Raw genomic sequence first — 16,728 nt, 5'->3', positions numbered from 1 at the left:
ATTACCCGTCCTAGGGTCCATCTTTTCACGACCTTCGCAATGCACACAAAACAGGTCGTTTTGTATTTGAAGAGTCAGAGTTCAATCTTTTAGTCACGAGCGAGTCAAGCTGTCAGAGTGCCGTGGTGGAAGAAAGTGATTGAGAATTGAATTGAATTGAATTGAAATTTGAATTAAACTGAATTGAATTGAAATAAATTGAATTGAATTGGGTTGGATTGGATTGAATAGGATTGAATTGAGTTGAATTGAGTTGAATTGAATTGGGTTGGATTGGATTGGATTGAGTTGAATTGAATTGAATTGAAATTAATTGAATTTATGAATTCAATTAGAAACTGGCCGGAGACCTAAGGTCAAATTGCACGAATATACATGATTATGTACAAGACTCGATGAGGAATACTATTGACTTTTACATGGTAACGGGGAGATTTCGTTTGTAGGCATGCTGTACAGTCAGATGTAGTTGGAATGGAAAAAACTCCGGCATTTGACATAAAATCTCGAAACTTGTATTGGTCATTTCGTGAGTTAGCTTTATTTGTCAATGATTACACATGACTTGTTTACACGTGACACTGTAGCTGAACGTGTGGTCAGCCAAAATTTCCGTTATAGCCCATAAATCTTTCGTTATCGCCCATCATTCTGAATCCCGTATTAGCAATATCATATAGGCTAATCGTATGGTCTCATTCCATCATGAAGTATAATTGATTTTCGCACGCTATATGCACAATGACGTCACCCTTCTCCCTTCAATGTGATAATGTAATCTGAAAGACTGAAATATTGACTGAATTGGAAGCTTTCATTGAGATAATCATAAACGCGCTCTCACATTTACTTCATTTTTTATATTACTATTACTGATCCAATTGGTAATGATATCGTCACCGTTATTATCATCAATGATATCAATGGTCTCATCATAAATTAGAGTTTGAATATTTAATAATCGTGGCAAAAGCTATTACAAAGTAATACTATCGTCGGCATTATGCCAAAAGGGCCTTAAAGAACTTCCCCTGATATGCCAAAAGGGCACTAATAGTGTACAAAGTCCAAAGTGTTAAGGGCCTTTTTGGCATAACAGTGGAAGAGGTCTAAGCCCTTTTGGCATAAGACCGACGATATCATGTTAGAAATCTCTTTGAATAAATGGTTTATCATCACAATCATACTATAGTGCAATTATATACTTTCTCCCCCTCCCCTTCCTCCTCCCCCCCCCCACTTTTTTTTTAATCTTCTTACAGCTGTGGATGATGGCAGTTTCCAGTGTGGTAAGGAACCTGAGGTGACGACACAGTTAAGCGATTGCATGAGTGACTGTTTGGCACAATGTTGAAGTGTGAATTATAAGTCTGTAGCTATTTATTCATTATGTAGACTTGGTTGATCACATTTGCGCAATATATATATTTTACTGGCAGCAAGCGTCGATCAAGCATCCTTTATCATTATGAGGGGATGGGACAAGCAATATTTATTTCACCTGGGCCTGTCGACTAAATAGGGTTATCAACCGGGAATTGGTACACCTGTAAATCTTATTATCTGAAATTGGTAAACCTTTAAGTCCCATATCTCAAATTTCTCGACCAATGTGTAGAAATGGATACTTGGAAACGCTAAGGTAATGATAGTAATGGCAGGGCCCTCTGGTAGAGCAGTGGTAACACTGAAGAGGCTACCCTGGATAAAGAAGACTTCATTATTATTTCAAGTGTATTATTATTATTATTATTACTATTATTATTATCATCATTATTATTACTTTTATTATTACTATCATAATCATTATTATTATCATCGTTATTATCATCATCATCATCATTATCATTATCATCATCATCATCATATCACGATTCATGCACGCGATATGATACGTTTTATCAGCATCAAGTCAAATAATTTTCTGTCCATCCTTTCCAAATTTTCGTTTGCCTGCAAGCGGAGGATTTTGCAACAAAAGTTCGATGACTGTCTTGTATGAGTTGGCTATAATATTACGCTTTCATCGTAAATTGAAGTACTAGTATAATGTACAGATTAAATCATACCAGATGAATCATAAAGTGTGAAGATTTTCCTTTTATGTTATAATCGATTTCATGTTTTCAAACAGAGTAAGAAGTTGAACTTTTGCTGTTTAAGATCAAGAATCTGTATAAATATCGTAAAGGGCATTATATAGCAAGGGATAATATCGGCCGGCGAATGTTTTCAGATCTTATGCAGATGTTCTCTTTAAGAGCTCTATTTTACCAGTCCAGAGCTTACTCGAGGTCTGTCTAATAAGCTTGATATGAACCTTTAACAACAGTTTATGTCCCTGAAGACTCAAGAGGTAAAATAGAGCCTGATAGAATGAACGAATAAATTATCATAGGGCATTTCACTCAGAAATATTACAGGAATATCAGTAATGATTAAGTCTGTGTGACTATATCTAAATGCTTTGCCGCATACCGCAGTTATCATTTTTACTATGATTATGTATTCAAGCATCGCGCCTTCTATTAATGATTATCACCAAAATGTTTTCCGATTTTCTTGCTTGTTGGTTTTGTATACTGTACAATCCACACACGAAAGGATGTACCACTGGATTGATTGTCGTACTCGATCACAACATCGACATCCACTACATTTAATACGTTGGGAATCCTTTACCGGTATATACCAGTTCAAAGTTGGCACATGTCTCAGTCGATAATTTCAGTCACCACATTACATGTATTCGATGTATGAAGTAGCAAATTTGTACATCATATTTTGTTTTTCTGTCAGGATGAAAAGCAAAAATCAGAGGTAAGAATGTTGACGTCTAAGACACTTATCTATAGTGACAGCAACATATCAGTTGTCACAAATGTCAAACGTTTAAATATTAAAGATCGGTTTTATCAAACCACTTCATAAAAAAGTATGAGATCATGAAAGGCATAAAAGCGATGCAGGCTTATATATCATTATTATTATATATCATATTCAGTTGGGGTTTTCTTTGGTATGACGGAAGAGACACAATGCTTGAGTCATGACTGCATGATGTGGATGTTTCTTGTTTTTAAGATTGATATGCCGGTCCTCTTACGTCCTCTTCTTTTTCATCCCATGATTGTGATTAAAATAGTTAATTCAAATATGCTATTTTCCCTCTACTATACAAAAACAAAGCTCAAACGCCCCCCCCCCCCCAAAAAAAAAAAAAAAAAAAAAATCAGAGACTGTCGCTCACCATGGAACAGTTTTTTTTACGACAGGTTTCAAAATGGTTCAACTGTGAGCCCCAAAGAAGAGCAAATGATATTACCGAGAAAAAAAAAAGAATGTCAGTTTCTCACCACCTGATTACAGTGGTCATCTGATTACAATGGTCACCTGATTACAGTGATCACCAGCTGCAGTTCATCCTAATATGACAGAGGAAGAATCTAGTTTCAATCTTGACTAGTTTGTTATGAAATGTCTTGAAACGGTTAATTCTGTACACCAAGTAACGAATACCAATCTGCTCAGAGTGTCATTATGATAATATTGCTGAAATTCAAACACTTTACATGCCTCTAAGGATTTCCATAGCGTTTTCGTAGTTGTTTACTTTCCTAAAGTAGCAATTTACTGAGAGCTATATACTTCATTTACTGACGTTGTATGCATTATAACATATTAAGTTACAGAGTGTTGGTATATCAAATGCCAACAAGTTGCTAAAAGTGACAATGAATACAAAGATTTTTCGTTGAGATATTCAGACTGAGATATTCCTACGTGTGACTGTCATGCAGATGTATGAACAACGAAATTTATTATTGTTTTTTTATTTCGTGGGTGACAAAAAAAAAAACAACAACAACAACCGAAGCGTCAATGGTTATAACGTTGCAAACCGTGGTCGAGTTTCCCGCTTATAGCACCGAGACATCACGTCATAATTATTGTACGTGTATTGCTTACAGTGCCGATCACTTATAGTCATTGAATAAAGGAGATGGACGAGAACTATACTTTTATATCATAATCACGTTGAGTGTTATATTTGGTGTCGATAGATGATGTTGTTGATAAAATATGACCTAATATTTTCATGGACACCCACCTGGAGTAGATATTCATATAGCTACTTTTCAGTAGCTATAGGGCCTACTTTTGCGGTGACCATTCACAGGTGCATTTTGAAGAAGCTGAATTCAATAGCATGATCTAGGTCCAGTTCTATCATCCAAAAACATGATCATGTAGGATTTTTGTTCAGAATTTTTAAGGGTTTTAAGATTGATCACTGACTGTCTTTTCTTTTCCTTCAGAATGATTATCCCTTTAACTGCAATGGATATCGTCTTTTATAAGTTTTTCATTGATGTATTGCACCAATTAAACTTTCTTGTCAACGAGTTCAGCGCGCACTGCGTATACGTCTGTTTTCTGGTACGGCATGCATGCACTTGTGTAGATACGATCACAAAGTACACCTAATTGCTTGCAAAGTGCACTCACTGCCTAAAACTTAAGTTTCAAGAAACAAGTGATTTCTAGCGAATCATTACACCCGATAACAACCGGAAGAATAGTGGACAACATGATTGTATACATATCTAATTACTTGAAGAATACTGCGAGAATAGGCCCTCACCATGGCTGCATTGTTAACGTCGCTGTTAACACTTTTTTTTTGGACAATAGTTTACCAAGTTTTAGATTACACTGTGCTACGGCAAAAGACTGCGAACAGAAGTTATCACAAGTACCACGACATTTGGTTGCATTACTACACTTGCAAGCAATGATGTAACAATATCAAGTTCAGGTCGTTTCTATATCACTGTGCATCTCCGATCGGAATGGATGTGTTCAACCTCGTTCGCATGATAATGTTTGTGAGGTTGCTGTGGCTGTGGCAAAGTTTACCCTTTACTCGTCGGTAGCTGTACTGCGACGTATACCCAGCGCAAGCCAAGCATTTGTGAAATAAATCTGTTTTATAATTGCTTGTAGTCGACCGCATTCTGAGATGTTTTTTTTTTTTTTTCAATTTAGGCTGCACTTCTGCAAGAACGTAGAATTAATGGGCAATTTGTGATGCGTCAGTTGAGATTGCGATGTATTAATTGATCGGCTAATTCATGATATTACATAATCATAAAAAAGTTTCAAAATGCTGAAATTAGCCAGTGCCTCATTTCTGGAAAAGCATGAATGGCAATGTGCCTGAGGGAACTGTTATGTCCTTTTGTTTATGGGTAAGTCAAAATTCCAACGGTTTGTGAGTACGTGTAGTTGATTGTTGCAAAAAACAAAAAGATTATTAACAATTATTGACATGTCTGTAGCTTTTGGGATGCATGGGCCACGTGCAATATTTCATGAACCAGCATAATCACAAGGTCCCTGGTTTGAAGGCTCACAAAGAGGGTAGGTACTAAATAAACATGCGTGCAACCTTGCATGTGATTTTTGTGTGTTGGCGTGCGACAATAAAATGTCTGAATCACAGATACACAAAAGGGATGCATGCGATGAGGTGCATGAAATCCTCTCCCGACACCTTCCCTGCCCCACGCCCACCCCTCCTTCACTGGTATAAAGGGCTATAACAAACGCCTCGGGCACATTACCCTTTCCAACGAACATTGCCTCCACGCCCCCTTATACATAATAGGAGTGTTATGGACAATACCGGAGAAACATGTCTATATTGTGCCTTTGTTAGAATGCCTCCCGGCAATGATCAGAAGATTGATATGATTATTATCAAATCGACCAAACCTAATCTCTTTCTGTTCACAATATCTGTGTAATGCATCGGTTCTAAGAAATATTCAAGCGATATGTGACTGAACGAATTTGAGAGATATCAATAATTGCCTCGAAGCTTTTTAATGCTGCTTCTGGCCGTGCGTATCGAGTCTTTTCAACTTCAGTCGTATTGGAAGAGAAATTGATTTATGTCTGAACTTTTCCGTTAAAAACAACTTGATAATTTCAGAGAATCAAATGCGTTTATGAGGTGCTTTGGAGCAATGTCACGTTTAACCCCTTCCCCTCCCTCGATCACTCCCTCCCACCCCCCCCCCCCCCCAAAAAAAAAAAAGAGAAGAAAAAAAAAAAAAACACCTTGCGATATTTAGGTGACATGGAGAATATTCTGCATCTTCCGGTCTTCAAAGGAATGAAATCCCTCATGATTTTCCCGCCTCAATGATCTGGGTTTTTGATGAGTTAGTATACTTGCATGTCAAATTGGGGGGAAAAGGAACTCTGAAAGGTAGTAGCTCTCTCATAGACAGAAGTCGTTGGTTTCTTGAAAAAGTACGAGTCAGAAAGACAGAGGAAAAATAAAACATCGTGGCAGAGTTATCGAATGTCACGTACACCTTCGCCGGATGGAGGACAACAATGTCTTTAAACAGAAAGCAAAAAGCAAAAACAAAACAAAAACAGTATTCGAAGCCTGGAAATGGAATCATGTTTGTAAGTGCTTGCTGAAATAATCATGATTTGGAGTGCTACTTCTTTTCATTGAGGAAGTTTGAAAGGTGTCTATTAATGGAAGGTTGTAGTGGTATTTTTTTTTTTTGTTTTGCGAAATGATACAAAATGCACAGCCTTCCATGATGAACGAGAATAAGGTGTGTAGCAATATTTTGTTTGATGTTTCGGTAGATCGTGTTCGTGCTTTGCGTACCTTCATCGATTGTCTGAAAAAAAGAGACTGAATATCATTGGTTCATCTACCCCACTTATGCTCCCTTTCTGGTGCTGCGAATATAGAGGTGTTTACATGCATGATGTGTGTTTGCTAAATATATATACATCGGTAACAAGATAAAATGTATATGTTGAGCAGCATGCGCTAGCCTTTATTTACAATCAGGCGGGGTTCCCATTTTAAATTCTATATTCACTGACACTAAGAACGAGTATTAGCACTATATCAACGAGCAATGTTATTGCATGACAACATGTTGCTCTGTGTATAAATGTCTTCTAACGGTTAAGGATAGGTGGATGGTTTTGTTTTGAGATATTCACATAATTATATACTGCTATGGAGTATGACTTTTAAATCAACATTATTGTAACATGCTCTGAATACGAACGCTTATGCGTAGTGCAAAGTGTATAAGTGGATCTGAGAGGAAGTCAAATTTGAGTAACGTACCAGGGCCCTGTTTCATAAAGCTGTTCGTAAATTTACGAACAGCCTACGAGCGACTGGTGATCAGTTCTTGTGCTGAATTATTGAAATTATGATAAGTGTATTCTATAGCACACCAGAACTGATCACCAGTCGCTCGTAAGTTGTTCGTAACTTTACGAGCAGCTTTATGAAACAGGGCCCAGGAACTTCCCAGTTATCTGTGGTGCATAATATAATTACGTGAGGGTTTGTGACGCCATTCTTTGACGGCGTGTGTTTCCCACATATTGAAATCCGTAATTACTTTTATTCACTAAGGATATTGTATCGATGGAAAAGTCGCTTGTAGATCATGGTGATGAGAGCCATAAAGATGGGAAAATTCTAATGCTAGTTTGCAAAGAAATGGCGGCTTTGGATGGAGATACATTTTTTATGCCTGATCAAGGGAAATATGTATGTCTTTTATCATAGGTGCCAAGATATACACACAATGGGGTATAATATACATCGCACTTTATGCAAGTTTTAGTGATATTGGGCAACTGTGGTTGGCGAATACACGTGCAGTGTATATGATATTTATATTCACGCGCATACTTCCTTCACATAACGTGACGGTCCACTATACTATTCCTAAGAATCGCCTCACGTTGGATGAATAGTTGGGGAGCGCAAATTCTAGCTAATGGGATCATAAAGAGACGGCGTCTTTAATGCTGCTAATGATACGAATGCAGATTATGATAATAAGATTGATATTAGTCCAAAGACTTAATTGGTAATAACAAAGATGACTTGATTATACTTATTGGAGTTATTTCTTAGGAGTTAAAGGAATTTCGATTAACCTACTGCCAACGTGATAACTGTGCCAATTAACAAAAAGAAACAACGTGCAGGAGCGGTTCCAGGAATTCCGTAAAGAGGGGGCGCGTTTACAAAATTAAAGGGAGAGCGCACGCACCCCTTTTCCCATTTTTTCTTTTTATTTCTTTTGTTTCAACAAAAAATAAAGAGGGGGGGGGGAGCGTGCGTCGGTTGCGGTCCTCCTTGGATCCGCCACTGACGTGTTAAAAGCTCGTCAAATATTTATGTCAGGCCGAGAAACATCAATGACTTTAATGACTTGAGCTTCATTTTTGTTCTATAAAACTTTATATTTCCTGCTTTCCAATTTTCAACTCGTATAGATAAGGCCACTACGTTGTCAGCTTCTTCTTCACCACCGACGACGGAACCGTCGATGACAACAAGCCCGACCACGGCGTCGATGACAACAAGCTCGACCACGGCGTCGATGACAACAAGCTCGACCACGGCGTCGATGACAACAAGCTCGACCACGGCGTCGATGACAACAAGCCCGACCACGGCGTCGATGACAACAAGCTCGACCACGGCGTCGATGACAACAAGCCCTACCACGGCGTCGATGACAACAAGCTCTACCACGGCATCGGGCACTCAGGACAATCTAACGCCTGCTGCATCGACCACATCGGGTAGAGAGTCGATTCCGAATGAATAATAAATGATAAGCACGAAAAGAGATGTTTCTTAAATAGCAGCTTAAATACATACCGCTTAATCGTTTTCGTATTATCGTGGTTATCAAATGAGATGCAGTCAGATTTGCACCAAGACTAAAATCATTTATCACTGTGCGATGTGCTTAGGTGGCGATAGTTTAGAGTCTTATAAAAGATTAACTTTAATCCTGTAATTGCTGTTTCTACTCCTACATTTATGGTACCATATTTTGTTATGTATACAAAAAGTGTAATAAATGGAACGAAACCCATCAGCCGAATTGTTTAGATAGTTCAAAGTGTAATGGTGTGAAAGGTTTTGAGAAATACAAGGTTATGTAAGGCAAACATTTGACTTAAGATCTTCTTGCATTTTCCTCTCATTCAAGTTTCCATCACACAAATAACAACCGAAACCATAGATTTACCCAACATTTGTGGCACTCATACAATATCAATATGGCTTGAAATTTACGAAAACAAATAACAGCGTTGATTTGATTTGATTTGATTTGATTTGATTTGATTTAATAACGGTTTATTGAAACAAACGTGCAAAGTAGTAGCCCGAAGGCTAAATGATAATGCATCACATTGAAAAACGTATATTAGTTATATCAAACGACATACATTGTATGAACTTTTTCAACAACGGCAAATACCAATTACATTAACATAACAAATATACAGCATCATATCAAAACGATTAACATATTAATTATCATACAATGATGGTGATAATGAGAATGAAGAAAGCAACAATAACGATAACAATCTCTAAAGAGGTAACATTGATATCAATGATGATGACAACTAAAATCATAATAGGAATGATGATAATGATAATGATAATGGTAATGACAGAATCATTGATAATGATGCTGCTTGACAGAAAAATGTCTCTGAAAATGATCCAAATCAAATACGCTGATATCCCGACCAGAAACATCAATGGATTAGATGTGATATGAAACTGTATCTCTCCATGTTTTCTGTTTCCATTTTCTAGATGATACCACTACGTTGTCCGCCTCTACTTCCAAACCGGCAACGGAACCATCGATGACAACCGAAATTGACCACGACATCGGGGTCCCAGGAGAACATAACGCCCGCTGCATCGACCACATCGGGTAGCAAGTCGACTTCACGTAAGTCACGGAATACGACACGCGCGGAACGGGCCGTGTCTTATCATAAGTAGATATAGATAGATAGATAGATAGATAGATAGATAGATAGATAGATAGATAGATAGATAGATTGATTGATTTTGAATATACTCCATATGATTATATCACGAAATCATTTTACGTTTCGTCGTCTATGATTTTTTAGTGACGTACCGAAAGAGTTGCCCTGGATTAAAAGAAATGTAACTAATATCATCATAAACTGAATTCACCATGAGCATAAGAACTTAATGCAAATAGATAACGATGCTCGTGGGGAAAATGAGCATAACGAATGCGGTAATAACGACAATGATATTACCTCTCTATAGACATAGACATTACGTGAAAATCTATTGATAATGATGATGACAACAAAAATTATAAACATATTGATGGGGTTGACAAGGGTGATAATTATACTGATTGTAGCAATAGAAATATATTTGTTGGAATCGTTTCTTGACAGATTAATAAGAAGCCCTATAAGGCTTGTCAAAATTAATCAGGCAAGAAATCATCCATACGTTAGATACATAAATTATCATAATCTTCCCATGCTTTCCTTTTACTAACTTTTAGAGGAGGCCACAACGTTGTCTGCTTCTACTTCTGAGCCGGCAACGGAGCCATTGATGACAACCAGCTCGACCACGTCATGGGGCTCTCAGGAGAACCTAACACCTGTTGAAACGACCACACTGGGCAGCGAGTCGACTTCGCGTAAGTCTCAATGTCACACACTCATTCGAACCTCGTAGAACTGACACCACAAGCTCGGATATACTTTTGGTGATAGCTGGTGGGAAGTAAAGGACCAAGAGATACTCCATTCGAAAATTCTCGCCGATATCGCATATTTGTGTTACCACCTGCATAGAAATAGATCAAGAACGATGAAGCCAGCAGCAACTCAATCGGCATGACAGCGACTTAGTGTAGGGATTTGTTCAGGGTGTTTGTTTCTGGTTAGTTAGGTTAGTAAGAAATGTTATACTGTATAGGTCTCCATGTCTTAGTTTCTTTTGTTTTTCCACTTTTCATGTAGGCCTATATCGGTCAATCAATCACATTGTTGTATTACGACGCTTATGGGGAATGCACCCTACACGCACTATACTTTTTAGCATTCCTCCCGATTTCCAGCAGTTCCGTACAGTTACAATAATTTGTAAACTTATCCTTTATTTTGTATTATGATGAAATTTATGTATATAATTTTTGTAATATATTCAAATGTTTCTGTTGGAAATGGAAAAATTGAAAAATGGCAAAATGGAAAAATGAATGAATGAATGAATGTATGAATGAATGAATGAGTGAATGAATGTAATCAGAAAGACCCGATTCAAAGGAAATACACTTGTATACATAAATCGAATACCTATCCCGTAAGTCTTTATGTAAATGAACTGTGCATGTTAGGTGTTAGTCAGGTGCCACATAGGGTAGAAAGGGAAAGTCGCGAAATTTGTATGAAGGTTTGCTTTTGTGTCGTATGCGAGAAAACTCCTTGATTTCGTCTGTCCCCACCCCTCTGTTCTTTTTTATAATGCTTCTTCGGTTTAGCAGCTACCGGAAAGGATATGTCTTCTTCAGCTGCGCAACAGACAACGATTTCGATGATGACCACCATCTCGACCAGTAAGATGGAGACGACCGCTGACGTAGAGACCACGGAATCGACGACGGTCCAGCAGTGCTCGCTGACAGCGTGCGAGAACGGCGGCACGTACGACCAGACGTCATGTTCATGTGATTGTACAACAGGCTACCAGGGTGACACCTGTGCGGGTAAGACTAGATTGTTCTTCCCTTTTCTAAACAGATGGTTCTGGTTTAATGAAAGAGCATTATCATGAACTTGAAACCATAGGGCCTGATAATGATTATGTACTGGTTGCGACACTCTGTATCATCACAGATGTGTGGGTTTTTTTTATTACCATTTCGATGATAGTGCATTCCTATACTCAGTTTAATAATGATTGCAGTCAATTGGTAGTGATCCGAATGTGGCTCTGTGTGACAGCAAAAACATAACGTCGGTTGTAAGTTGCTGACTGGAAACGCAGAAACAGATCATGCGTCTTCTAAAACATTAAAAATTGTATGAAATGAGTCTGTGTGTGTGTGTGTGTGTGTGTGTGTGTCATGTGGGGTTTTTTATAGCTTGATATAGTTTGTTTTTGTAAGTTTTTTATTTAATTAATTTGTGGCGGCGGAGGAGTTCATGTTTATGGATGGCTGACTCCTATATTTCACTTCGTGTAGCCACATCTCATTTAACACTGACCAAACAATTTTGACAAATTTGTAGGGCATGGAAAGTATATCTAACGACGTTTGTATTAGCTTGATACGCTGATTTAAGCAATTGAGCCCAGGGTAAAAATATATTTCTTACGCTTCACTGTAATCACACAGCAATATGGTGCTGTAATCTCTATGTAAAGCTTTTAGAAATTAATTGTTGACGCCAAGTTGTTTCGTCACAATCAACGGACGCTAGAATCATTTGAAGCATTAATATGCACATTTGGAATATCTGTGTATAGGTTTGCATGAACCCTCCGAAGCTAAAATCAGATTGAATTGATGGTGGGGTTATTGCCACTTCTTTGCTTGGTTTTTTTTTTCAGTCCCGAAAGCAGAAATTCAACACTCGGTGGTTCTCTCTATTAGTGGATCCCTACTTCAGGTAAGTTTTGATAATTCGTTGGGTTTTATTTGCCGCAGTCGTGTTTAAAGATGCCATGATAATATCAAGGTCAGTTGCCTATTCAAAGAAAGAAAAAACTACACTTTACATTATTTTTTTTTATTTGGCACTACTCCCTGAAAACGGATAAGAAAAATAAGTTGTCGACAAAGCCATCATATGGTGATCATGCTAAGAGACTTTGCAAGTACATTCACTTAAAAAAAGGAAACCTTTGATGCGAATATTCTATATGAAATGAAATACATGTTTGTCAAAGTCCTGTGAACGCTCATGTCTGAGTGAAGAATATCCCGACACCATCCCACGTCGATTCGTTCGTCTCAATTCACATATCTAAGACCACATGCCGTGAATATATTCAGATCTTCGACACTGGTAAAATTCATTGAATTTTGTGAGTAAACAATGGTGTCCATCGAAAATTTGGAGCGCGCATGCGCCCAAAAGGGGAACGAGTGTACATGAGTGCACTGTTACAAACACCATTCTACAAAATTCATCTGAGATTGTTGCTCTTATAATTATCTTTCCGACAGTGGCAGAGAATCCAACCGCTCCTAATCGGTATCATTGCGCAGATGACGACGGACTACTGCAACAACCACTACACCGTCTGCTGCCCTTTATCAGGCACAAAAACCAAGTACGAATGAAATCAAGCATTACTTTTCTCTTTCTCCCCTCATAGCTCTCTCTCTCTCTCTATGTATATATATATATATATATATATATGATTATATATATATATGTATATATATATGACGAGAGTTAAGAAGAGGCAGTATATATATATATATATATATTGTATATGTATATATATTATATATGTATATATATTATATATATGTATATATATATATATATATATATATATATATATATATATATCAGCCGGTTCATCTATATGCCTATCTATCTATCTCTATATTATTCATTGTTTGTATATTTTGTATCTGTGACTGTAGGATATCTATCTATCCGTTTATCTATCAAATAATATCATCTCTATATCCATCTATATTTATCTATATCATTCGTCTATCTGTATATCGGTCGTTCTATATACTTTTTTAATCTATCTATCTACTTTTCTACCGCCCTCTATTTCTCCTCTTCTTCTTCCTTCTTTGTGTTTATATTGAGCTCTGAGACAAGGCATTTGAGCTCATCAAAAATTATGTTGATTTTGTTGCTACGCAGTAATGGTGCCCTACAATGAATATTGCAGTCACTTTTCAGCCTATATCAACAGCATTTCAAAAGGCATCTTTCCAGTAATTGATGTTCCTTATTTCAGTGAACATTCGTGGACATTATACAATGTAACTAATTGCTCTTAAAATATCAACTATGTTGCGTGACTAGGCAAAATATAGGTAATAACCTCGTTTCTGCATCAGCAACGGCGCAATCAACATACTTTCTAGGCAAAATATAGGTAATAACCTCGTTTCTGCATCAGCAACGGCGCAATCAACATACTTTCTAGGCAAAATATAGGTAATAACCTCGTTTCTGCATCAGCAACGGCGCAATCAACATACTTTCTAGGCAAAATATAGGTAATAACCTCGTTTCTGCATCAGCAACGGCGCAATCAACGTACTTTCTACATTTACGAAATATTGTCATTGCACTGTCATTAATATAGGTAATCGATAAGGGGGAAAATTATCAAAACGGTATGATCTGGTTCATTAATTCCTGCCTTGCTTGACGTCACAATGTAATAAACGTTGAATCCTTCTTACAATTACATGCGCTTTCAAATTTCATAAGAGATTTCTCATTATCTTACTTAGTGTTCAAAACATGAATCCCTTAGCTCAACCAGCACTGTACAGTCCCTTTAACTCATTGACCGTATCAACTATCTAGCCCATCCGAGGATTTTTAGTTCAGTTACGAAAATAATTATGCAGATTTTCCAAAATGTGCAGGCAAATCCACTTTTCACTGCACATTTTGGTAACAGTTAATCCCGTCAGGTGTAAAGTTATTCAGTTCTGGTTGTTATTCAACCTATCTAAAGCTTATGAAGGCTATATCTAGTTGAAAGTTCTGGGACGAGTTATGTGGCTTTCAATTAAATAGAAATTTTTGAAATATGATATAATGTTTCTTTAAAGATTTGCTTCTATCTCATGCAATGTCGGTTCTGTCTTCATTACATTTGTGGATGACCCTTGTGTGATATATCTTTAACTTTCATCGTGTAAAATTCGAAACTAAAAGCTTCAGACATCTTTTATGACATCTATAGAGGCGTAATCTCTGTAAATCAATATTAATATATTTCTCACTGTCCTCTTTCGGCAAAGAAAGCTCTTGTAGCATTAAAACAAATCACTAGATAATTATTCGTTTTTTTCAGCATCGATGAATTAGCGCTAGTCCTTTGTCGGTGCAGCATGAGTGATGCAGAGCAGTAATTTCTCATTAGAAATTCGTATGGATTATGTGCGTATTAAGAATATATCCCTGGATGTATCAGAAACTGTGAGATATTTATTGCGAGGCTATAATAATAGTCTGCTTACCCGCCTTGTGGTCAAACCCACGTCCTCGGCTGCCCCAAACGTCTTTCTGTTTTGCTTCACCTCGTTCGAAATATAGTTTGCGCGAAGGCATACTTAAACACATGCAAATGACATTTACGACCATGAATGTTTCATAACATTCACGCTTGCATACGATGTATCCTTTTCTTTTGTTTCTTTGTAATTAAGTTATTTTTTGTTTGATTCTTTGCCACTAAACAATTCTATTTTCTTTTGACTTTAAAAGCGGAATTAGTAATGACAATAATAGATAATAAACTCTCAAATGGTAGTTTTACTCTCTTTTTTTTCGAGGACCGTAACCGCCATTGCGAGAAAGCTAAAATGTCAATCAGGATTTTGTCCACGACCCGACAGGTTCCATGGGAGTTGACGTAATCATTATCTATATGTCGTGATTCCGTCGAATATTATTACCCATAACAGTGTCATTTGTTCTCTCTAAATATTTGACAGCTCGTCGGTAAAGTTTGTTTTATTCAGTTTTCTTTTTTTTTACTTTATTTACTTTTCTTTTAGCAGGGTAGCCCTTTCAGTTCACTCGGAACTGTTCTGTCAAGGGGCCCTGCATCACGGACAAAGTACAATTTGAGTAAAAATAACAAAGTTACAAACACGGTAACAAAGAGGAAACATAAAACACAAGATAATAAGTTCATAAGATATAAGCGTACATGAAAAAAGGATAGTACACAAGCCAATGAAACAAAAATGGAACAAACAAAAATACAATTAAATCCGGGAGAGATAGAAAATTATGATAATAAGAAAAGACCTCACTTACACACACACACCAACACGCACACACACACACACACACACACACAAACACAAACACTTTCATCTCCACACCAGTACACCGGCACCCATCCAAACCCGTACACGCACACAGATACACGCGTTTGAATCTTTACCGTGTCCTTGTTTCTTGCAGAAACAGTAAAATCGGTGCATGAAGATACTCTCTCCTACCTCTCTGATTCAATTCTTTCTTCCACCTGGTGCAGAAACTACTTCCCGATCCATTTTCGAATATTTAGGAGACACACCAGGGGCGGATCCAGCTTTTTATTTGCTTAAAGGGGGGGGGGGGGATTTGACCCAATGACGATAGGTCACGACAAGAAAAAAGAATGATATTGAAGTCTTCACATATTTGCTGCCAGTTCTCTCCCCCCCCCCCTTAAAGAAAGAAAAAAGACATCCCAAATTGAGGAGTGGGGAGGATTAAACCCCCTGAACCCCAAACAAAACAAATGGGGCGGGGGGGGGGGGGGGGTGGGGTTAAGCCGCTTACCCCCGATCCGCCCCTGCACACTTCAGCCGCTCGTATCATTGTTCATCACTGATTTTATTTTCATTGACATCGCATCGGGTAGAACATTAAATAGAGGTCCCATGGATGAGAGAGTCACAACTCAATGCACGAAAAAGATCCCGCTTCATTCATTCATCGCGAAAAGAGGAGGGTGCACAACCCGGTGAAGTCAGGCGGGTTCGCCTCACATCCAACCGCACCCCACAGAAGACCACCTAGTGCGGCTGAATACGAGCAATTCATCCATTGATCTCCTCAGTTGGAAAA

The 16,728-nt window shown here is 37.7% G+C and overlaps 2 protein-coding genes across 2 annotated transcripts in view; both read left to right on the top strand.

Moving 5' to 3' along the window:
* LOC139728253 (uncharacterized) overlaps positions 1-10,473 on the top strand; it is a 58,253-nt gene extending 47,780 nt beyond the window's left edge. Inside the window, exons 8-11 of the mRNA XM_071639213.1 lie at positions 1,263-1,289; positions 8,347-8,658; positions 9,695-9,818; positions 10,440-10,473. Coding sequence (XP_071495314.1) covers positions 1,263-1,289; positions 8,347-8,658; positions 9,695-9,818; positions 10,440-10,473 — 497 coding nt within the window. The remainder of the gene's footprint in view (positions 1-1,262; positions 1,290-8,346; positions 8,659-9,694; positions 9,819-10,439) is intronic.
* The window catches only part of LOC139728252 (uncharacterized), a 42,412-nt gene continuing 35,463 nt past the window's right edge, over positions 9,780-16,728 (top strand). Inside the window, exons 1-5 of the mRNA XM_071639212.1 lie at positions 9,780-9,836; positions 10,440-10,580; positions 11,427-11,651; positions 12,500-12,558; positions 13,119-13,225. Of these exons, the coding sequence (XP_071495313.1) occupies positions 10,493-10,580; positions 11,427-11,651; positions 12,500-12,558; positions 13,119-13,225 (479 nt within the window). The 5' untranslated portion in view covers positions 9,780-9,836; positions 10,440-10,492. The remainder of the gene's footprint in view (positions 9,837-10,439; positions 10,581-11,426; positions 11,652-12,499; positions 12,559-13,118; positions 13,226-16,728) is intronic.

The sequence above is a fragment of the Diadema antillarum genome, unplaced genomic scaffold, assembly GCF_040938485.1.
Source record: "Diadema antillarum isolate AM-2024a unplaced genomic scaffold, OU_Dant_1.0 seq00000170_RagTag, whole genome shotgun sequence".
NCBI lineage: Eukaryota > Metazoa > Echinodermata > Echinoidea > Diadematoida > Diadematidae > Diadema > Diadema antillarum.
This window is presented reverse-complemented; position numbering and strand designations above follow the sequence as displayed.